The sequence below is a fragment of the Mizuhopecten yessoensis genome, unplaced genomic scaffold (genome assembly GCF_002113885.1).
Source record: "Mizuhopecten yessoensis strain PY_sf001 unplaced genomic scaffold, ASM211388v2 scaffold7987, whole genome shotgun sequence".
In the NCBI taxonomy this organism is placed as follows: domain Eukaryota; kingdom Metazoa; phylum Mollusca; class Bivalvia; order Pectinida; family Pectinidae; genus Mizuhopecten; species Mizuhopecten yessoensis.
Window position 1 is genome coordinate 202,855 of NW_018407322.1, and position 24,236 is coordinate 227,090.

Genomic DNA, 24,236 nt, shown 5'->3' on the forward strand with positions numbered 1-24,236 from the left:
AATCTTCCTACACTTATATACAGATAGTTTTACATACCTGGTGAATCTTCCTACACTTATATACAGATAGTTTTACATACCTGGTAAATCTTCCTACACTTATATACAGATATTTTTACATACCTGGTAAATCTTCCTACACTTATATACAGATATTTTTACATACCCGGTGAATCTTCCAACATGTATACTGATAGAAACAGTTTTATCACACACTTGGTGTATGTTACTGTTGTGATTCAGCCAGTTGTATTACATACCTGGTGAATCTTACTGTAGTGATAAAGCCGGTTCTACCATATAGCTAGTGAATCTTACCATAGAAGTACAGTTTTTGGGCTATGCTATACAAGGTTCTGTTTTGCACACAACTTTTTCACCATTATTCTACTGTAAGTTGATATCATTGCTCTGTAATGAGTGGGTTTTTTTGCCATTGTACAATTGTATGATTTTTGCCAGTCCTTACATGTTCACATTATACATGTGTGCCCTGCCCTGCACACTGGTGGATATATACATCGGCACAAAGGCTTATACTCTGTGACTTCATATGAAGATGTGTGGTAGTGAACATTTTATATCTATGAACTTACATCAGTGCATTTAAACTTTCTGGTATGATAATTACATAAGTATACAGGAATTTTAATGTAGGAATTTAAGAAATTTCACTAAAGTTTAATAAGTGGGGGTCCATTTTGGGTTCCAATATTGACTTGGCAAATATGTAAGTAGTTTCTCTTGTAATTTTTTTATTTATTAATACATATATGAATATACTTCAAAATGTCTCCATACCTATTAACTTGATGTTGATATTCAGAAGATAAGGTCATGGTCCTTTGGTATGTAAGATGTTTAGAGTTATGTCCCCTAGACCAATATGAAAGGGTATAGCATTTCACCAAGAGTCAATATTTACTCTTTCAACACATATCTAAAGTCAATATTTGCGTATGAGATTGAAAATTCAAGAATGGAAAATTTTCTTAAATCATGCCATAAGCATGAATCCCTGAATTTTGTAGTAGAGTAAAAATTTGTCATTCAATGATCAGCCATCGATTTAAAAGTACATTCTAAAGTAGTAGTAGTAGTATTTAAGATTGCCTGAAATCTGTATAGATGTCAGTCTCCTGACACATAGAAAACCAATATATATATATGCTGTAGAATCAATAAATGAACAGCGTATGGCATTACACTTTTACTACCCTACAGGCAGAGACACTGGTAACTCGATAGTAGTCTGGGGATATAACAATGTTGTTGATGGCCTGTTAGTGGAGGTGCTGGTACACTTTAGATGTAACACAACTATACAAGGAATGTTTATATACAATATTGTTGGGGCAGGACATGTCAGTACAACATTGTGAACTTGTAAGATTGTATTCCTATATATTGGAATCCAAAACTTTGATATATATATAAAAAAAAAATATATATATAGTATCCTTTTAGTGTATATCTATATTCCCTTTTCCAGATGACAATACTGAAGATGCTTCCAACCTAAGTGTAGACAGTAAAGGTCACCAACAGTATGTCACCAACACATTGAACAACTCACACCGAATGGAGCCTGCTCAGGGTGAGGCGAGTCATGATACAAGTGTTCTGGACCCCAGGGATGTCCCTCCCTCAAAGTCCCATGATCCTGGAGGTGGGGGCCCAACAGCTGATGAGAGTCATGATAAGGGAGATAACCCCATCCCCAGGCCACCATCAGATAGCTCAGCAGGTCCTGCTATGTCTTTTACTGTTGACTTTGATGAAGACATTAGAACAATGAATTCTGCAGGAAAACTCAGTGACTTTGTGCCATCTAAAATGAGGAAAAGTTTCAGGGAGAGAAAAGAGAAAGCTATAGCTAAAGCTAAAGAGGCTAATTCACCTGAAAAGTTGGCATCTAGTTCTGTTGCCAAAGATATCTCACCTGCAGCCAAGGGAGGTAAATCTGTCTCTAAAGCAGGAACACCAGAGAAAGAAGATCTACCAGAGGTAAACATTCTTCTCAGGTCTACTTTTTAAACTGATTAACAGAGAAACTGAATTGTGATAGTGAACTGCTGTTTGCAATCTTTGGAAGACAGTTAAGATATCATTGTACTGATGAAACACATGAAAATATATACCAATATATAGCTTTTATTTAGAATTCCAAACTTGAATGCTTGCTGCTGTATCTTTCAGAAAATAGAAGCCGAAGAAATCGCAACTAAAAGGCAAAAGAAGGCAGAAGCCGAGATGACACCACCAAGACTACGGAAGAAAGTAGAAAACGAAGAGATGACTCCTCGAAGACAGAAGAAAATTGATGAAATATGGGAGTCAGACTCATCATCATCTACTAAAGGCAGAAGGTCAACAGAGATGAAGAGGTCAAGCAGATCCTCTCAAGAAAGTGACAATGTTTCAGTTCCAACAAGGTTGACAAGGTCAATGGATACAGATAAGGTCACCACAAGGTCGTCAAGGTCAATGGACACAGATAAAGTCACCACAAGGTCGTCAAGGTCAGTGGACACAGACAAAGTCACAACAAGGTCATCAAGGTCAGTAGACACAGATAAAGTCACAACAAGGTCGTCAAGGTCAATGAACACAGAAAAAGTCTCCACAAGGTCCACTAGGTCGATGGACATGGATAAGGTTACCACAAGGTCACCAAGGTCAATGGACATGGACAAGGTCAACACAAGATCCACAAGGTCACAGGATACAGAGAAGGTCACTGCAGTGTCAGCCAGAGGTACTTAGAGCAGTTCATCGTTTACTTTGTTGTATAACTTAATGTTCAATGAAAATGCATTTCTAAAGAATTTACTTTTTCTTAATGAATTTACATGATTTACTTTTATGTTCAATGAAAATCCACTTCTAAAGAACTTTTTCTATGCATATTTGGTTTTCTACCTGTTAAATGTATCAATCAAAGTACAAACATTATATATGTCAGTCCAAAAACTGTGATATAAATATGTCAACATATTTGGTCATTGTAGGTACCAAAACATATGTCAAAAGAAAGGTAACAACAGACCCAAAAAAATCCCAGAAATCTGCCCAGCTTAAAGAAGAGGACCAGACAGCTGCTGCAGCAGTGCTCAAAATGACGGAAAGTGCCTCATATCTCATAGACAAAATGTTTGAAAGCAGTCCCTCTAAACCAGGGACAAAAACAAAATCTAAAACCATGGCAGACAGATTCACAGAACATACCATGTATCGTGAGGCTAAAGAATATGACAATGAGAAATTCAAACTTACCCTGGATACTGACAACTCAGCCCCACTCCTCGACTTGATGACTCCCACCAAGGAAGGGAGTGAGGAAGAGTTGAAGGAGGTGGATGAAGCTGTGGATAATGTCAGTGAGGCTGGGACATACACCATCGATTGTGATGATGTTGATGAGGAGGAACAGCAGGCACGACATAGTATAGACACAGTATTCGGGGTAGCCAGCGATGCTGACATGATGTCGCAAAGTCTTGTCATCAATGATGAAGGCAAGAAACGTCTGGATGAGCTCAGAATTGATGAGCCTCTGGAGGACAAGTTTGCTAAAGGGGAGATAACTTTGGCAGACCTGGAGAAGGAGATTGGGCGGCTAGAGAGGAGGAAGACAGAAGTGTCCGTATCCAGTAGTGTAGAGGGAGAAGGAGGCAGCTCTGCCCTGCAGGAACTCAGAATCATTGAGGATCATGTAAGTCAATCCTTGGATACTTTCTGTAGAATATAGTATTCAACCTCACATCAATATTTTTACTGCAATGTTATTAATTTGAGGTTAAATTATTTTTAGCTATGTGGTTAGATTTTAATGGTGAAGAATTTATGTTTTAAATTTTGGATCTATTGTTATAGTACTTTTTTTTTTTAAAAATGGTCAGGACTGTAGGGCCATACTTTCCTTAATAAATGCCTGTTGTGGTGGTCTCCAAACAAAGTCAAATCACATCAACAATTTCCATTTTTTTTTGAGAATTTCAGTCATAAACAACACAAAGAATACTCTGTCTACTAAACAAATCATCAATGACAATTTTGTAGTTATTTTTTCTCAAATTCAAGATTCCCAATATAATATTTTCAGGAGCATAAAATCCTCAACAGAAGTTATTACAGTTTACTTGTTTATATATGTTAGTAGATCAAAACGCTACATCTTTTATAAGCACAGATGTGTTTAGTGCTGACCCCTGTATATGTATGATATGGGCCGGTGCAGTAGTACCCCAGTGTTCTGTGAGGTTAGACACTTTAGTGCTGACCCCTGTATATGTATGATATGGGCCGGTGCAGTAGTACCCCAGTGAGGTTAGACACTTAGGTACACGGCTGGAATGTAAACAGTGTGTAATCCTACATCAGCAACCCCTATCTTCACCACCTGCTGTTGGTATGGAATCGTAACCCATTATACCTGCTGGTGCTGAACCATTTTATCTAATAGCACTGGTATGCTGGCTAATAGTAGTGATTTAGGAGAGAGATTTACAGTCTTTACTAGGTAAGGTAGAGTTATCTCCCTTTGGTTTAAGTTTCACTCAAATTGTAAAAAAAGCTCAACTGATGAAAAGGATTCAGAATCTAGTAATATGTATTACATCATACTGGTGCAGGATTACACGGTATTTCAATGAAACACTGCTTCGCGTTGATAAAGTGGTGTTCTAATTGAAAAAGATAAATTGGAGGTTGTTCAACAAGTCTGCACTCATTAAACAGTATGAAGTAAACCATGTTCATAGAGAATGTGACATCGGAGTGAGTATATATAGAGAGACTGGTCAAACTGATCACATGAGGTGTAAACCTCAGGTGTATTTTGTTTAAATAGTCTATTAGCATGTTTTAAAGTTGAGAGTTAAACATTCCATGGTTTCTAGGGGGTATTATATATACCTGTTATTTCTGTACACTGTGGCGATCTATATACCCGTATTTACTTTCCTACCTGTGTTGTGTGTTTAAGCCTATATAATATTGATTCTGACTATCAAGGACTGGAAACGCCATCTAAAGCAGGTGTTCATGTGATACAGAAATATTTTTGTCAACGCTTTCATATTAAGTTACATGTTTACAGCATTTACACAATGTAGATAATTACTCCTACTTGTATTTCAAGGTCTTTTAAACCTGTTATACCCAGGCAGGTATCTGAATGTTAGGTTTATAGGGTGGTGTCATTTCTGAAAAATAATTCTAAAACCTAGTATTTTGTCATCTTTTTGACGTCAGATCTTTTTGTTAGAGTTGAAATTCCATTTGTCCATTCCACAGTTGGAGAATTCATACAGTAAATGCACTGCTGAGTGTGCAGCCTTTCATCTTTTGAAAATGAATACAATCTATTACATGTGTCATATACTTTTGGAATATCCTGTAAGATATAAGAAAAACAGCAACTAAAACTTTCCACCCCAGCATATATAACAACCATAAAATTACTACTTCGGACGTGTTGGGTTTCACATCCTCATGGTGTACAGTCCTAGTTAGCATAATAAGATCACCACAAGCCCTATAGAGTATAGTAGAGAAGGTCCATATCACCAGCTGGGAATCAGTCCCTAGGGGAGAATGGCTTGGTTTAGATATGTACTTACAAGATGTAACTGTAAGTGGGACAGCTTTATTAGTGACTCACTAAGGAAAATGTCCTATACCAGGTATTCATCCAGAAACTATGGTCAAGTAGTGACCTTAAGTAATGAGGTGAAAGATTAGGTAATAGCAGTCAAGGGATCATCACCTTTGGTCGTTCAAGCTGACCAGTGGTTCAGTGCAGATCATTCGGTCATTCATGGGTGAACAGTTGACGGACTATTGCCCTCAGGATGGACAGAGAACAAAGTTACTTATATTCACACCATAAAGTTACCTGAAAAATGACCAGTACAGGGTCAGTCATGCCGACATCACACAATATCACCTACTGGTACTGACCATTAAATTGTCCACTCATAACTTCTGGAGCGCTGGACACTTTGTCCACTCTATGTCCACTCATTTGGACTTTTGAATACTTTTGTCCATAGACCATTTTACTGATACAAGTTTAGATAAGTCAAGTGTTATGTATTACCGTTACAATTGATCCTAATTTTCTTCTAAAATATTGACCATTGTACCTAAATACCTTAAGAACGCCTCTGATAATGGTCTTCATACATTAAGGGTGGAGAATTCATCAAGTAAAAGGGCCCATATACCCACATGGTTAGCTGTACTGGGGACACTCCTATTAATACCTACGATAAAATTGATCAAAAGCTGTAGGTAAAGTAATGATCTGTTGACATGCAAGGATACAGTATACTCAACAAGATAGACTTTTCAGATAGATGTTTAATGGATCTGTGGCTCTGAAGGCTCCCAGGGACTAACCTCACACAGACTGTGTACATTAGTGAAATTGGATTAATAAGCAAAGGAGGAAGTTGTATGAGACTTGAGTGCATGTCATACCTGTATGTTGTACTGCTTGGGAACTGGAAATTTCATTTAGTGGCTTGTTTTAACTATCTACCATTATACTCACTGCATTGCTTATTATTGATACGTCTAATAATATATTCAAGGTTATAATGTTTATTTGGTGATATTGACCTGATTGAAGGTTCTATTTACCAAAGTATTCATTCCCAACTGGTCTGTTACTGCAGTAAACTTGCATGTTTTGTATGTTGGTGAGCTGTAAGTATAAGGATAGTACCACGGTGCTTGTACAGGAGTTACTGCATCACTACTGTAATACAGTCTGTACCTATGTCGTGACTGGTTGATATTAATTGTACACATGCTAACATGACACTAGCAGAAGACTTTTAACTGATGTATGGTATTGGTTGTGTGTCACGCCCAGCCTATATCCACTACTGTCTATGACACCCAAGGCTGGGGTGATTGTTCAGGAATTCTTATAGAAATACCCCATTCAAGGCAGCACACATTCAATGTTAGGATAAAGAAAAATTTCATAACAGATTCATGGAAACAACTGTATACCTTGTCCTGGATATGAGTCATTTACTCAGCAAAGTACCTGGTGTTTGTTACAGGGATATTTCTATGAAATCACAAACCACCTAAATCTACGTAGGTGTTTACCATCATTTCAAAAGAAATACAGGAGGATAAGCTTTGGGATGATTATTCAGTGTAAAACGAATCATTATCAAAACAGTAACAAGGACTGTCTGGTCAGTTTGTACAATTGTAACCATCTGTGAGAGTTATGAAAAATAGTTGTGGAATTCTGGCTTAGTACAAAGTCAGTTATAGTTTCCAGGCAAATGTGATGAGTTTACAACTGGAATTGGAGATATCTTCATCAGACAATAATTGATACCTCAAGTTGTGGGTGCCCCTGACAGATCATTCCAATCAACAGATGAAGGAGTAAACAGGAGCCAGAAGTGTCGGTACTATAAATATTGGTGCTGAACATTGTGGGTCAGGAATAAAGACTGAACAGGAACAGGATTCTGGATACAATAGTGATCCTGAACTTCACAGAAACTGTGACTGCATGGTTTAATACCTTCTGGCTGACCAGTGGAGACCCAGATCAGATCTGTGTGATCTGTACCAACATATACATGCTGTAACTAGGATGGTTATAGACAGTGATCAGTTTATACACCTGCTTTAACTGGAGTGATAATCTGTGATTAGTACAGAAATCTGCTGTAACATCCACTTGCTGTAACTGCTGTTGTGGGCAGTGATCGTCGGATAAACCTGCTGTAACTAGTGCTAATCTGTGTTTAGTACAGACATCTGCTGTAACAGACACCTGTAACTGTAACTGCTGTTGTTGTAGGCAGTGATAATTGTATACACCTGCTGTAACTGTGGTTATAGGTATAATCTGAGAGATGAATGATTAGGTTCTACATGTACTGTCTTGTACATCGCATCACCTAGAGTCAGTGAAGCGTGAATTGACGGATGAATGTTGTCAGATGATGGAGTCACGGTTCGCCGGATGACTTGACACCTGTAGAGGTAAATGTGTACAGTAGTGTAAGAGCTCGTCACACTCTCTGTCTGTGATCTTGCAGCGGAAGTGTTGCACCTTGACACAGACTGCTACAGTCACCTCGACTGCCAGGGAATCCGATGGATTGGGCTTTGCATTAAAAGTTCAGGCCAAAATTGTAATTGTTAGATGTTACAAATATAGCTACGATGAAACTGATACAGTAGGAATGTTATCTGATGTTATCTTCTGCCACTGGATGGACATTTAGGACCCAGACTGTCAGTAGGACTCAGGACTGTCAGTGAGTTTACATTGGTGTATACTCACACTGGATGGAGAGACTTATAACATTGTGTTCCCTGGTTTACACTTGGAAACTCCTATTGACTTAATAGTCATCATCGACACTGACCTTTAATACTGACAGTCACCTTTCCTGTGGACACTTCTGACATTTCACATTTTAAAGAACAACACAATCATTTTGTGTATGATCCAGCTTTTCATCGGTGATATTCTATACTCTGGTGTCAGGTAAATATGGAATGTCTTGTGATGTCATGCATGTCTGACTGAGAAATGGACCTATACAGTTTGGATGTAATAGCTGGACAGTCCACCTGCTACTGTTGTTGACTGGTATCGGCCATTCTATGACTGATGAACAGTGTCACGCTTGTCAGTCTACATGCTGCAGTTGTTGACCATTGTCTCCCATATTTTGGCAGATGAACAATGTTCTGATGGATAATAGTATCTGATGCTGTCAGGAATTTACCCTCTGTGAGCAGTGGACTGTGTACATAAAGACGTGACACCAGTGCCATCACATCTCACTTACACATGTTCCCTATGTATGTTTCCTATCCATGTTTCCTGGTGCTGTTTCAAGGATACTTGAACATGGACTAGATAATTGTGTTCCGGCCGGTCTCACTAGGGTTATACCCTGAGCACAGTTCACTCTCTGTACACATTCTAGTGCTTGGATTAGATACAGGAGACACTGCAGGTAAACGGTTCTGGCCTGATAGTGACATATAGACCCCCAGAACAAGTAGATTTGTGTCGATGCTGGACATAACACAGCACAATATGATGCAGGTTTCTCAGGACAACAACATATTTCTACAGGTAAGCCAGGTCATGTATATAAGTGTCAAAACAACGTAAAATCTAACAAATTGTCTAATGAGGAAACTGTTCCTGTAGACAAAGTTACTTATGAACAGTTTCCAAGTGACAAGCATTTCTCAGTCCATCTAGTACAGGGAAAGGACAGATATGGTGCTGGTATCCCATGTACATAGGAGGGACTTCAGCCGGGCCCATCACCAGTGACCTGGTTACAGCACAGTTCCCTAGAGCATCCGTCTTGAGTTGGGAGGTCCTTAGTTCAAGTCCTGATCTTGCCCAGTTGCACTTTCTCTTTCCCGTTACATGTGTACTTTTCTTGTCCGTTTTCCAGGTATGTTGGTAGACATGAAAAAGATATCAATCACTACTGTTCTCCACTGTCTATCATAGCATCTCCTAGTCTCCAGGAATAGTATATCTAAAAAAAGCTCTTTAAACCTGGTAACTAAGGATAAGGTCACACTTCATTCAATCAACATTGGTTGAAAGTCATCATGTTCAAAGTTATTTTTGGGGTATTGTTGGGCTTAGCATATTGTTGGACATTCAAAAGTGCCATATGATTGAGATTTTTTTGCAGTTTTCTAAAGTTCTGTCAGAAACATGTTGTGCTGAGATCTTGGTTAAAGTACTGTAGATGGAGCTGTCTAATAATAAAGTGTCTACTGTTAAAATGGGATAAGTGCCAGTAGATGTGGGTGTTCCTCGGTCTAAGTCCCCAAAAATAAATGAGGAAACAGTTGAACAGTCTACTTACATGTAGTACAACTGTGGAATGTATCAACAACTGAGATACCAATGGTATCTAACTCGGGTATAACACTGTGCTATACTTTAGACCAGAATATACATAGAAATCTTACATAGAAACAAGCTATATTACCCATAGTTCCTAGATACATTGACAGATGAAACTTTGGCAGATTTGTATATTTTAGATTTCTCAAAAATAGTATATTTAAAATTTGTATTAAGTCGGGCTATGCACAACGGCACCCTGCATGTCATTTACATAAAACACTACATAATGATGTATATTGATAATCACAGTAAGGATATTAAGTTTAAGAAGAATAGATAAGAGCCTGATTTGTTTGATAATTGAAAATTGTTTGTTTGCATATTTTGCAAAGGATTTCTCTTAATTGGACTTTTGTGTCAGGGGAAGCAACCAAATAATGTGACTGAAATCAGTTAGGGTAGACTTGACCAAACCATATTGATTTATTGCTTGGGAAACAAATTTCAGAGAGATTACTTGTAAAGCCGGAGATTTAGGCACTCAAGTAAAACTGATATATATTTGTACAGTAGGTATCGGCCATGTAAAGACCTAGGTTAATGTGTGTGCACTGTTTAAACAGCTTATCATAAAGTGTATTGAAGTTTGAAGTCAAAAGATTACCAACTTAAGGTCTGGTTTTGTGTAAGATTTGCCAGTGACTGGTCAGCCCCGGACATAGGCTTGGTGTTTAGTCATCAGCCCTGGACACAGGCTTGGCGTTTAGTCATCAGCCCTGGACACAGGCTTGGTGTATAGTCATCAGCCCTGGACACAGGCTGGGCGTATAGTCATCAGCCCTGGACACAGGCTGGGTGTATAGTCATCAGCCCTGGACGCAGGCTTGGCATATAGTCGTCAGCCTTGGACACAGGCTTGGCGTATAGTCGTCAACCCTGGACACAGGCTGGGCGTATAGTTGTCAGCCCTGGACACAGGCTGGGTGTATAGTCATCAGCCCTGGACACAGGCTTGGCGTATAGTCGTCAGCCCTGGACACAGACTGGGTGTATAGTCATCAGCCCTGGACACTGGCTTGGCGTATAGTCATCAACCCTGGACACAGGCTGGGCGTATAGTCGTCAGCCCTGGACACAGGCTGGGTGTATAGTCGTCAGCCCTGGACACAGGCTGGGTGTAAAGTCGTCAGCCCTGGACACAGGCTGGGTGTATAGCCGGTGTGACTTGTATATGTAACTGTATAAGGATGTATATATGTAAAGGAAGGATAAGAGCTACAGGGCTGTGCCTACACAGTTGACCTATATGGAAGTGTAAGTGGTGGCTGAGTTGTGATGGAGGACTGCCAGGTGAGAGCCAGTATATTATAGTCTGCCTACTTCATCATCCCCTTGCCTAGGTTTCATACCAGGCAAACCTATAAACCAGACCCAATTAGACCCTTTCTATACAAACCATTTACGTGCAGAGATGATAAACATGTACAAAAACTATAATTTCAGTCACCACCTTCAGACCTGTGCCAAAAGGGGAAGGTTGCTCTCTTCTTGCCAGTGAAACAAACTGTACTTCCAACTTTTGTCATGGTTAGTGAAAAGCTTGAAACATGACTACATTCCTGTGTACAAAGGGAGACAGATCGTCACTAGGCCAAACATTCTGGGACTGGGTGGAGTAACATCTTGTAGTGTCATTTCATCTTCTTATGATGGGTAACAGCTGACACTGGAAAACTTACAACCATGCAGATCGACTCTCTACTGATTTCAAAACACCAGGATTACCTCTGACCTAATCTGCTCTGGTTCAGCTAGACTTGTACCATACAGCTAAATGTGGGGTATCTATAGTAAGTGATAGCATGCTCTAAGCAGTATACCAATTACAGTGAGGTTGATACCACTGTGCCTCTAATAGCTCACGGTGCAGGTCTAAAGAACAAAGAATGTTAGATATCTACACTTTTGTCTCTGCATGAATGCTTTCGGGTAAAGCAGAAAAAAGAATGATGTCACGGGATCCTGGGGCCTTGTTAGCTTAAGTTATTGGATTTAATCATTATCATCATATTAACGACAAATCTGTATCAGTAAAAGCAGAAGCCTGTTTTAAAAAAATATTTTCTTAAAAAAATCTGTCTCCAACCTGATGTTTTGAAATGAAATATTTGTGAGCTAACCAGTCTTGGTAAGTTGTTTGTGAGGGCCAGCTGAGCCTCACACGCTCTGATTGGGACTGGAGAGGACTATACACAGCTATCTACTGATTATTGTGGGGAAACTGGATACCTATCTTCATTGATCGCCCTGAGGTTTGGCTCATAACATCATGTGATGGTACTAAACTAGACAAACTAACAAAACAGTTTGTGATCACTGTCTTTTCATGCTTATCTGTATTATTAGGTCACCTGAGCTTTAGCTCAAGTGACCTATTGCTATCCGTTTTCGTCCGTCGTCGTCCGTCGTCCGTCGTCCGTCGTCCGTCGTCCGTTAACATTTTACATTTCAAACTTAAAGTCAAGTTCTGCTGGGCCGATTGAACTGAAAGTTGGTAGGAATGATCGCCTCATGGTCCTGACAAAGTGTTGTTATTTTTCGGGTCGATCAGAAATCCAATATGGCCGCCACGGCCGCCATTTTGAAAACCTATTTCAAACTTAAAGTCAAGTTCTGCTGGACCGATTGAACTGAAAGTTGGTAGGAATGATCGCCTCATGGTCCTGACAAAGTGTTGTTATTTTTCGGGTCGATCAGAAATCCAATATGGCCGCCACAGCCACCATTTTGAAAACCTATTTCAAACTTAAAGTCAAGTTCTGCTGGACCGATTGAACTGAAAGTTGGTAGGAATGATCGCCTCATGGTCCTGACAAAGTGTTGTTATTTTTTGGGTCGATCAGAAATCCAATATGGCCACCACGGCCGCCATTTTGAAAACCTATTTCAAACTTAAAGTCAAGTTCTGCTGGACCGATTGAACTTAAAGTTTGTAGGAATGATCGACTCATGGTCCTGACAAAGTGTTGTTATTTTTCAGGTCAATCATAAATCCAATATGGCCGCCACGGCCACCATTTTGAAAACATATTTCAAACTTAAAGTCAAGTTCTGCTAGGCCGATTGAACTGAAACTTTGTAGGAATGATTGACTCATGGTCCTGACAAAGTGTTGTTATTTTTCGGGTCGATCAGAAATCCAATATGGCCACCACGGCTGCCATTTTGGTAAACTATTTCAAACTTAAAGTAAAGATCTACTTGGCCGATTGAACTGAAACTTTGTAGGAATGATCGAATCATGGTCCTGACAAAGTGTTGTTATTTTTCGGGTCAATCAGAAATACAATTTGGCTGCCATGGCTGCTATTTTGCTACTAAGTTCTAATAGGCCGATCTCACTTAAAATTGGTCTAGGAATGATCAGCTCATGGTCCTGACAAAGTTAAGTTAACATTATACTATTTTTTACTCAAATTGGTACATATTTCAACAACAAAAATAAATACTATAGACTCAGGTGACCGTTAAGGCCCATGGGCCTCTTGTCATTTATGAGGAGTATATTTGTGTTTTTGTGAACCTTGACCTGTGATGGATTCACTTACATAGAGTAATCTGGTACCCTGCAACATCTTTTTATGGGCTTTACAGTTCACATAAAGGGGTTGAATGGACATTTTAATAAGTTTTCATATGATCAATGATTTGTGGAGCTGTTCTGGACTGCTGGTGTAAGATGTAAAACTTGAGCTGTGGACCATGTGGTTTGTGATCTGGTAAGTCCATAGGAGTAACAGCTGCTGACTAGGAGGAGGAATTGATTGTCAGGTACAGCCATTGTCAGGTACAGCCATTGTTAGGAGGCTCTGGCTACACTCACTAAGGTTTATTGTCAAAATGTGGACTCATTGTTGCTGTGATTGACATAGATATGGGTTTGATACTGAAATGTGGTGGTTTTGTGTGGAGAATTGTTGTCAGATGGAATCACTGATAACATACTTGTAAATATGGTATACATCCTGTTACCAGCTTATATCTGCATAGGTTTCATACCAGATGCCTCTTTTATAAAGAGTTGGGAAACATCTATTTTAAAAAACGCTTACATGTAGATGATAATATAAACTTTAAAAAGATGTTACCGTCAATATTAGTGTTAACATTTTGAAAGACATTAGATGGAAGTTTAAGCTGGCAAAAATATACAGATGTTTACAGTATATTTGTAGGTCACACATTGTCATGTATAACAAAGACGTTGTAGCCAGGTCTTACACAATCATTTTTAACAGGAAACTAGTGACATCAATGAGAAGTGAAGGTGTTTTGGGCCGCCCAAGACACCAACACTTGTTCTACTGTTATGTAATTCACTCTTCTCAATTAATTAGCATTCACCCTCAAGTGCTCTGTTGTCTGTACATTAATTTCCCTTATAACAGGTTGTTTAATGTATTTATGTAAATCAGATTTTAATGTATATTAATATTGTGGTTAGGATTATTATTAGATTGTTGTATTGTGTAATTAATCATTTATCTCCATAAATCCATCACAACGGTCTATCTAGGTGAGCAGGTGAACATTACTGGCTGTTTTATGTTACCTAGTAACTCTTTCTATTGTAACTGGTATATTCTGTTACTTGAGTTTTATACGTGTATGATTATGCAAAACAGGATCAAGGTCATGACTAAAATCAAAAGGATTCTATCAAAAACAAACGAATTTCAGTGTGATTTCATCATTCAAATCTGTCATTATTCATTATGAAAGAATTTTGTTTTGTTCACCACAAAATTAAAGTTCTGAAATGACGTGTATTATTAATTTTAAAAAGTAGATATGTTGACATGTTGTCTTAATGAGTCGAGGGCAAACTTTTAGATTGGCATTTTTTTTCTTGGGCATTGATATAATTTTCAACTTAGATGGAATTATTAAGTGCGCATGTTTAAAACATTGTCGTGCATGTTGACTTATTACTTGCAAACATTGTAATTGATATGGCCAATCCGCATGACAGTATAAAATCATTTTTTTTAAATAATTGGGCAGATTATTATTTTTGAAGTTTACAGTTTACAAGAATTTGCTAAATAAATTAAAAAATGAACGAAATCCCTGACGAGAATTTTCGCCTTTACAGTAACTCAATGTGCAATCATAGGGAAAGGACTATATTCTGTCTATATATCTGTGTATTATATCAGTTAAATACTTGTACACACAAGAATGTCTTTGTACTTGATATTTGAAAGTGAATGTCACGACCAGACCTGCTGCTGTATTGATATGGTAACGATTTTCTAAAAGAAGCTATTTACCTTGAGGCTATTCAGAACATAGTTCGGGCGTTTTCATAAAAGTTTGCAAATGTATTACCATTAGCTAGGGTATTTATTATGTTTAATCACAACTTATTGAAAGCTTTCACCTCGACAATGCTCAGGTGTAAGTCCTGATGGGATAGAGTAAGAACAGGTTTACACGTAGCCGAACGTAGGTAAAACCTTTAGCCAGCCTAATACCATTGTAGGGTGACCAGGCACCTGTGTGGTGGTGTTTATGGTGGTGAAAGGTTGGATAAAAAGACACACATGAAGGAAAAACCAAGCCTTACCCTGATCAACACAGATAGGAAAATATCAACAGTTTTGTTGGAGTTTGTGAATTACAGGGTAGATCTATATCTACCCCATCCTTGTGTATGCTGTAGCCGGGTGTAGATTTACCGGTACTATGGTAAACAGCAGCTAGAGAGTTATCTGGTGGTACCCTATAGGTAGATTTACCTGTGGCTAATGACTGTTACACAGGTAGATAGCTGTTTGTTACACAGGAAGACGGCCTGTGTGTGAGTAGTGTTGGGTCGCTGGCAGTCAGTCATGAATGTAGTGTAGAAAGAAAACATCCGGCAGTGTTGGGTGACAACGGTGTACACACTAGTACACAGAGTATGTACCTTACTACTACAGTCATACCTGTGGGGCAGTAACCCACAAATACACTAACGCTCAGGTGCACATGGAGATTTCTTACTCTAGAGTTCCGTTAGAGTTATAAAGAGCTGGATTATTAGCGAGCAAAATGGCGAACCAACTACTCATGGATAGTGTATTGGTTAATTCCTTCTTTGAATCATCCCACAGGAATGGTCATATAGACAAGCTAAAGGTGGGTAGTACTGGCATACCTGTGATTAACAATTATAATATTACTATTACTACATTGTCGTAATAATGTCGACATGCATGGTTTCAACTGCAAGCTGAAGTCACACAGGTGTCAAGTTCCTTTTTATATCACAAATAGTCGTAAACAATTTGAAATACTAGCTGCTTACTTTAACTTTACAGATCTATGAATATTTCAAATTCTGCATTCAATGATTGACCGCTGAGTTATGATTTTATGTCCAGAAACTCAAGATGAATCACAAATGATAACAAATTACTAGATTGTAATGATTTGGTTTTATAACAACCATATATAACTGCACTTGGTCAATCGCAGGTGGATCCACCTAGAAGCTCAGTTGTTGAAAATCCTCTCAGTCTCTAGACTTAAGTGGTTCTAGGTTCAAATCCTGGTACAGTTGTTACAATTTTCCTTTCCTGTTAAATTCTGTGTTCAAATAAACATGCCTATGGAGGGTGTATAGGGTTTGGTTAATTTCTGAAAGGAGTTGAAAGGAGGAAGGAATGTGAAGGAACTGGACTGACTCGATTGTCGTCTTTAAGTTTGGAGCTGTTTGGTTCAAATTCTAGTCTGACGGTTATATTTTCTCCTTTCCCTGTTTCAGGTGTAATTACTTTGGATTGACATTTCCTGGGTGTCTTGAAGTGTTTATTGTTCACATTACTCACACAAAAGTAATTAAAAGTTAGGTGTTGACTGATCTGCCCCATTCATATTGTCTGTCATTGGCTGTCTCCCTTGTGATAGTATGTATTGGGTCGAGACTCGTTGGTGAGTAATACATTTTGGTATGTAACCATCTATCCATGTCGGTACATATATGATAGGTTTCTATAGTGTGATGGTATATATGATATTGTATGTTTCTGTAGGGTGAGGTGATGCATAGAGTCAAAAGTAAATGTGGTGTGTGACAGAAGAGAAAAAGTAAGCTAAACAGTTACCATCGATTCTTAACTGAGATACATGAAATGTGACAAAGATTTCAATAAATTCGTCAGCATAGGGAGGAGGGGGAGGAGGTTAGAGAATAATTTGTGTTTCAGTGGGAGGGCATGTTTAATTAAGATTCACTATTTATATCTCCTCTCTAAAAACCTCAAGATGTTATTGAGGATGTTTCCAAATTAAAAAATAAAATATGTTTAAGAAGCCAGAATGTTAATTGAGTTAGGTGAATTACACTTGATGACCATACAAAGGTTGATCGCCCTTTGAAATCTGTCCTGATTGATCCGAGGTGGCCTAGCTTATACATATCTAAGGATTGTTTTGGATTTCAGGTGGCAGGGTATTATGCCTGTAGGATTTATCATAACATGTAATAAACCTACAAATTTGGTGATAAGATCTTAATTGGACTGTGGACCTGTTCTACGTGACTAGTTAGTAAAGGTTTGGAGACACCATGAGGCCCCCAGCTCTACCATAGATAGTGTCGCCCCAATACACACATAGTGTTAATATTGACGCTCAAGCTCAAGGAATGCAGGATATAAGTGGGAGGAATCCTTTTATATCTGGACAGGACATCTGGTTATGGGATTATTACTTTATTGAAATTCTCTCCAAACATTGTGTTAAAATTGAAAAAACTACTGCCAAAGGACACAGAAAATTCAATTTTAGTTCGCTCCCTCATAATATCAACATTATCTGGTAAATACATATCTGAGACCAATTTTTCACTTTTTTGTTTGAGAATATCGCATATATATCCCCTGCACCTTGTCCTGACATACACTGTAAACCGTCCCTGTGACTAGTTTTAACATTACTATAATTCTATAACCAGCCGACCCCCTTGTAACCTGTCCTGACATTTATATACTTTTTACTAGCTGCTCCCTATCCCATCCGACCCCTAGCACACATACTATAACCAGTCCTCTATATATAACCAGTCCCCTGTAATTAGTCTTCACATTATTACAGTCCTGTAATGAGCTCCCCTGTGACCTGTCGTGACATGATATATATATATATAGGTATGTGGTGTGTCAGCTGATTGTCACCTATAAATGTTAATTGGACTGACTTGGGCATATTATTGGTGTTCCATTCCAACAATACATATTTATTGTAGTTAAGTATTTACTTTTCCGTGCAGGACTCCTGTAAATAAGTTACCTGTGTGACTAAACTGTCACTCTGACCTAGATAACAAATATTTCTCATTCCCATGTCTATTCATATGGGAACATTTCCAAATTTACAATGTTTTCTGCTCCCAGTATAATCCCTGACTACATTAATCTTCCTACAGGACATACACTTACTGCATGACTTCATAATGAGACATTTTCACTGCGGCAGACCTGACACAACACGATTTCTATATTTAATGATACTATATTTAATGATACAATCTAATAAAATGTATATTATATACAGGTATGTGTGTATGAAGGTTACTGGTAATACTGTGACCGTGGTAACATATCTAGTTGTGTGCTATGACTTGGTTAGCGGGACATATTGGACTGTCGATAGGTAGATCCAGGTTCAATTTCTGGCTAAAGTGTTATAGTTACCATTAAACTATGTGAAAAGTGAAACACAATTACAATAAACACTCAACGATTGGTCTGTGTTTATGGGCAACCTCTGATGTTTGTTTAGTATCACCCTCTCCACTGGTGTGTACTATATAATGTGTTACAACAACTATCGGCTGCAGCAGATACAATTTTTGAGCTGGCTGAGATTCATTGTAAATAGGTTCTAATGTATATATCAGTATAAAGGTATCTTACAAATTCATATTTAAAAATGGTACGAAACTGTACTGGTTACAATTTGTTTTCAGTAAACAATGTTCTAAAAAACACAATTATTTCAAATAATACCAACAGAAATCTATTAAAATACTGGTGTATGAAACTGACAACGGGCATAGTTATATTGTACACTGGCTATAGGAACTCTAGATCTCCTATTGATTATTTTGGTGATGATGTGTGATGTCTATAATTTCAGGAGAACCCCAGCACCTCACTGCCAAGTGACGCTCCAGCATGGGTAACACAGTGGGCTGCATTGACCAATCAAAAGTCCCGGTCTAGGTCATCCAACATGGATGCCTCAAGTCCTAGCTCGATTCACAGCCACACCTCAGAAAAAGGTACAAGTGTAAATAGGATATAACAGATAAGGGTGTCGCTTAAACCTGTGAAAAAGCGCAAAGCCATCAGAAGATCTATAAGATGAATTTTTCAGTCGAGAAATATTGTTTTATACAATGTATTAATTTAATGGAAATGTTCTAGATAACTTTTGAAGAGTAAATTTGCCGTAACACCCCACTATTTAAGTGTAACTCATTAACCTCTTCACCACCACCTTATGTAAATATTATCCTTTTTACTGATTATCTAAATTATTTTCTCCAGATGAGAAAACTTTCAAGAAGTCAGCCCATGGTCTGAGACGTAGGGGGACAGGACGAAAACTTCCCAGCATTCCAGGAGAGTCGAGTAAGACTAGTCCTTCCAGCAGTGAACACAGTTCAAGGGTTAGCGAGACTACAGGAAGTCCTAGCATACTGACCCCCCGCCATAGTGATGGTGTCTTCTTGGAAAATGGCAGACCGAAGGCGGTTACGATCTCTAGTCAAGTGGTGTCAAAATATGATGACACAGACACTGAATCAGTGTCACGGACAAAGTTCAGCAGCGACACAGAAAGTGTGGCTACGAGTGCTCTCACTAGTGTGACAAGGTCAGATATGGACACTGACCGACCTAGCAGAAGTTCAAGGTCAGTGTCCATAGAGAGTGATAGGACAACACATAGTTCACGGTCAGCACGTAGTACTGGCAGTATGGATACAGAACTTCTCCTGCGTGACACAGAAACTGTGATGGCTGCCATGGAGGCACGAATGGGCTCAAAGTCAAGCAACAAACCCAAAGAACCCCCACAAATGAACGGGGCTAACGATTCCTTTTCAGATAATGAGAGTATGGTTGCTATGGTGAATGGAGATGACCAATATGTAAAACCAACAAACTTCAGTAGTCCCAGACAAAATTTGGCCAAGACACGGCCAACAACAGGACAAGTGAAGAACAAGCCTTCTCTTATTAGGACTAATTCTGCTACTGCCAGGCTGAATGCGTTTAGAGTGTGTAATAAACGCCACAGTTCTGGGGATGTGTCAACTGTAGTATCTGATGTACTCAGTGAAACCCCCACAGAAATTGAACCCACTGAGGACAGCTTTAGCAGGTCCAACTCCAAAGGCAAGGGCAAAATGACAATGACACGCCCTAATAGGGCATTCGAGTTACGACGTGCTCGAGCTGAAGCTGATGAACCCACCACACCTGGATCAACAGTAAGCTCAGTGTCGGACACATCATCAAGGGGAACTACGTCTACGACCAACTCCTCGCGACCTTCTTCAAAGTCACGTTTATATTCAGACAGGACAAATGATTCCGCTCGCAGTGATCTGAGTCTCGGTGGACAAATTGTGGCGCGGAGTCGTAACAATACCACACGCTCTACCAGCGACTTATTGCGAAGAGATGGAGGTAGACACAGTTTACGACTCAATAGGGCTAACTCTAGCACTGATCCAGTGTCTACTTTGGGAACTGATATACGCAAGACTGATATAAAATCAATCAAAGCCAGGTTAAAAAACTCAACTTATGGGACGACAGGCTTGTCTGTGACTGGGGTGAGTAGTTCTAGTAGGAGCAGCACCAACACTCAGACCAGTAATAGTCGCACCAACTCACCCAAGTCAGCAGAGAAAGAAGCTTGGAGGCGCAGGAAGGAATATGACCCTAGAAAGTCAGTTGCAACTGCTGCTAAGGCAAAATCACAAGGCAAAAAATCTAAAGGCGATGAAATACGGATTCTTGCATCTAAAAATTCCAAAATGACCCGTTCTGCTTCATTTACTAACACAGCTGAACTGAGGAGATATAGGAGAGATAACTCATCATTGTCAAGTACCGATGAAATTAGCACTTGTACAAACAGTGAGGTTGACCATTCATTTGTGGACCCAAGTTCCCAACGCGGATTTATTCCCTACTCCGGGAGGTCACAGTCAAGTCGTCTTTACCAGAGCTCTGAGGATGAGGAGATGAACATGATGGTGAAGTCTTCACAGGTAGGTACTCCAACACACCCACATTCCTGGGTCAACAAGGTGGCGGTAGTAGTAACTTCAAAAATGGTCCTACTAGGTGGGCGATTTGTCCTCACATGAAATGTTAATTGTTTTTCAAATGAAAAACATGTGAGTTAACGTCAGTTATATTTGTGAAATTCACTGTTTCCATTGAATGTGGGGACAAATGGTCTGTAACAAAACCAAGCTGGGCATATCTAAAAGTGGTGAGTAAATCTACCAGTAGCCATGGCCCACATTTCCCCTGGTAGATTACCTACCACAGTAACAGTAAAAGGGCTGCATACGTGTCACTCCAGTTTTGCTTGACAATGCATGTTTGTCTACAAGGCTCTGTGCATTAACTTTCCGAAAAATAAATCCTGGTTAATGCTTCCCTTAAATATGCAACACGTACACCAGCTTTGTTGCCTTTGTCTGATGAACCTTTGCATGTTGAACTTTTGTTTGCTACACTCATCAACTCACTGTGTGATCATATATGTTGCAAAATGTGTGTAATGTTGTGTGCCATTTGTTGTAGGACCTGAGTCGGTGTTTGCTGGGCAGTGTGCCGTACATGTCGGCCTTCACCCCACCACCCCCTAAACTGATGTCTCCCTCCTCCTCACCGTCACCCCTACCTCTGTCCCTATTTAAACCCCGCCCATACAATCACACAGCCCCTTCCAGGAAATACTCTGAACCCACACTACCTGTCGTCCAGGTTGGTTGCCCTACTTTTTATGTTAGTCCGTGGCAATGCCTACTAACCCCTGTTGTTACCAGCTGCCTAACTCTGGACCCCATAGCCCCTCTCTGGTTTAAGGTGACCACACTTCCTGCTTGCATTCTGTTCATCTGATGATATACATTATTGTTATCCTGCATGCTATCTAATATCATTGTTATTATCATCTGTCCAACTCAGCTTACAGCTTGTCGCCACCATTGTATGCTATTTTATCCCAAGAGAAAAACTGACTTCATAATCACTTGTATTTAGTAGTTTGAAACATTGAGTGTAAAATTCTGTTTAACAATCTGATTGGTCACACTGGCTGTTGTGTTCTGATTGACCAAACATTCTGACATTCTGATTGGCTAGACCAGCTGAGCTTTGATTATGACATCATACATTATAATATCGTGTATAACAAATTTAGTGATGTCAGCAAAAACAGAAGTAGAAACTCTAATTCTGAATGAAAATCAAGCATAATCTACTAAGTTATGATAAACAGAATCTTACACTCTTGTACATCTAATACAAATGTACAAAGTTAATAAGTTGATTGAATCATGACAAATACCAACTTTCATACTCCCTATTCAGCTTGTGTGACTCCAGACGAGCACCCCTTTAAGATAATATTGTATTATGATATCTTTCTCCTGCATCATGTTTCCCTTACAGTTCTAACATACTAACGTCTTGGTGGTCTAATGATGATAATGATCTGAGGTTGAATTGGTTGTCTCCCCTGAATGTTGGTTACGCTATTTTGCAGGTGAATGCTTGTCACAATGTTTGGGTGAAGGATGGTTACAATGAATGTTGAGCTCATGATTTTCAATTTAGTCCCGTTATCCTTGGCTGTTCAGGGAGGAAATGTACCTACGGGTTTATCGCCATTCATGTGCCATTGCATTTTGAGATTCCTGGCATGCTAAAGCTTGAACACTTGGTGCCTAGTTAGAGTTTTGGTGAATATGGCTATGTGGACAGGCGTTGCATAGCGTTTGATCTACCCCCAAATTATTTTTGATTGTAAAGCAGCATTTATAAAATATCACTTCATGTACTTTTATATATTTTCTTGATCATTTGAAGCTTTTGTCTCATCTAAATATTCTTGATCATTCCTTTTATGCTGTCAGATGGGTTATAAATAAATTTTGCAGTACATCTTTACATTCGTGTAAAGAAATAGTATGTATAGAGAGAACTTACTTCCTGTTCTTTGCTATTACTCAAGTGGACCTCATTAGCTCACTCTCGTTCACAGTTTCCTCTTATATTGATATATATTTCTGCATTTATTTCCTGTAGTCAGTTGCAAAATAGCATATGGACTACAACTTTCCATCAAATCTGGCCACATTGCTAGAAGCCTTACTCCTCCCATCTACCAAAAATTTCCTTAGTTATAAAAGTATATCAAGTTTGGGAAAAATATATGAACTTCACAAGCTCTGCTTTTGTAGAAAATAGTACAGTTTGGCAGTGGTAACCTCGCTTTTAGACATATACAAATATATTTTATGAAAAGCAGACGATCAGAAGATGTGACAGACTAATAAATCATAATACATAATTTTATATTTTATATAAAACAGGTAAAAATAACAGGCCAGCTTTAGCTTCTGTAGGAATTATGAAATGTCATCTTCAGTTGTTAACTCACCTAATTCTACATTTACAAGAAAGTTTAAATGCAGTATCAACAATATTGTCCCTGGAATCCTTGTGTGAAACTATGTGCAATGTTTTACCAGTACACATTCCAGAAATGACCATGTTATATAGATGTTAGTAATTGTTACAATAAGGATCCACCTTTGTATAATAGTCCTGTAGCCTACATCACAAAGATCTGTGTTTAATGTTATATAGACGTTAGTAATTGTTACAATAAGGATCCCCCTCTGTATAATAGTCCTGTAGCCTACATCACAAAGATCTAGGTGTTTAATGTTATATAGATGTTAGTAATTGTTTCAATAAGGATCCACCTCTGTATAATAGTCCTATAGCCTACATCACAAAGATCTCGGTGTTTAATGTTATGTAGATGTTAGTAATTGTTACAATAAGGATCCACCTCTGTATAACAGTCCTGTAGCCTACATCACAAAGATCTCAGTGTTTAATGTTATATAGATGTTAGTAATTGTTTCAATAAGGATCCACCTCTGTATAATAGTCCTGTAGCCTACAGCACAAAGATCTCGGTGTTTAATGTTATATAGACGTTAGTAATTTTTACAATAAGGATCCACCTCTGTATAACAGTA

At 38.8% G+C, this 24,236-nt stretch overlaps 1 protein-coding gene across 9 annotated transcripts in view; it reads left to right on the plus strand.

The window, feature by feature from the left end:
* LOC110454647 (centrosomal protein of 170 kDa-like) overlaps positions 1-24,236 on the plus strand; it is a 109,973-nt gene that overhangs the window by 79,737 nt on the left and 6,000 nt on the right. For 8 of the 9 annotated variants that reach the window (XM_021504280.1, XM_021504275.1, XM_021504278.1 and 5 more), the window contains 6 exons: positions 1,493-2,007; positions 2,200-2,758; positions 3,012-3,715; positions 19,070-19,214; positions 19,483-21,218; positions 21,763-21,945. In XM_021504280.1, coding sequence (XP_021359955.1) covers positions 1,493-2,007; positions 2,200-2,758; positions 3,012-3,715; positions 19,070-19,214; positions 19,483-21,218; positions 21,763-21,945 — 3,842 coding nt within the window. The remainder of the gene's footprint in view (positions 1-1,492; positions 2,008-2,199; positions 2,759-3,011; positions 3,716-19,069; positions 19,215-19,482; positions 21,219-21,762; positions 21,946-24,236) is intronic. The other variant, XM_021504281.1, reaches the window with a different exon arrangement.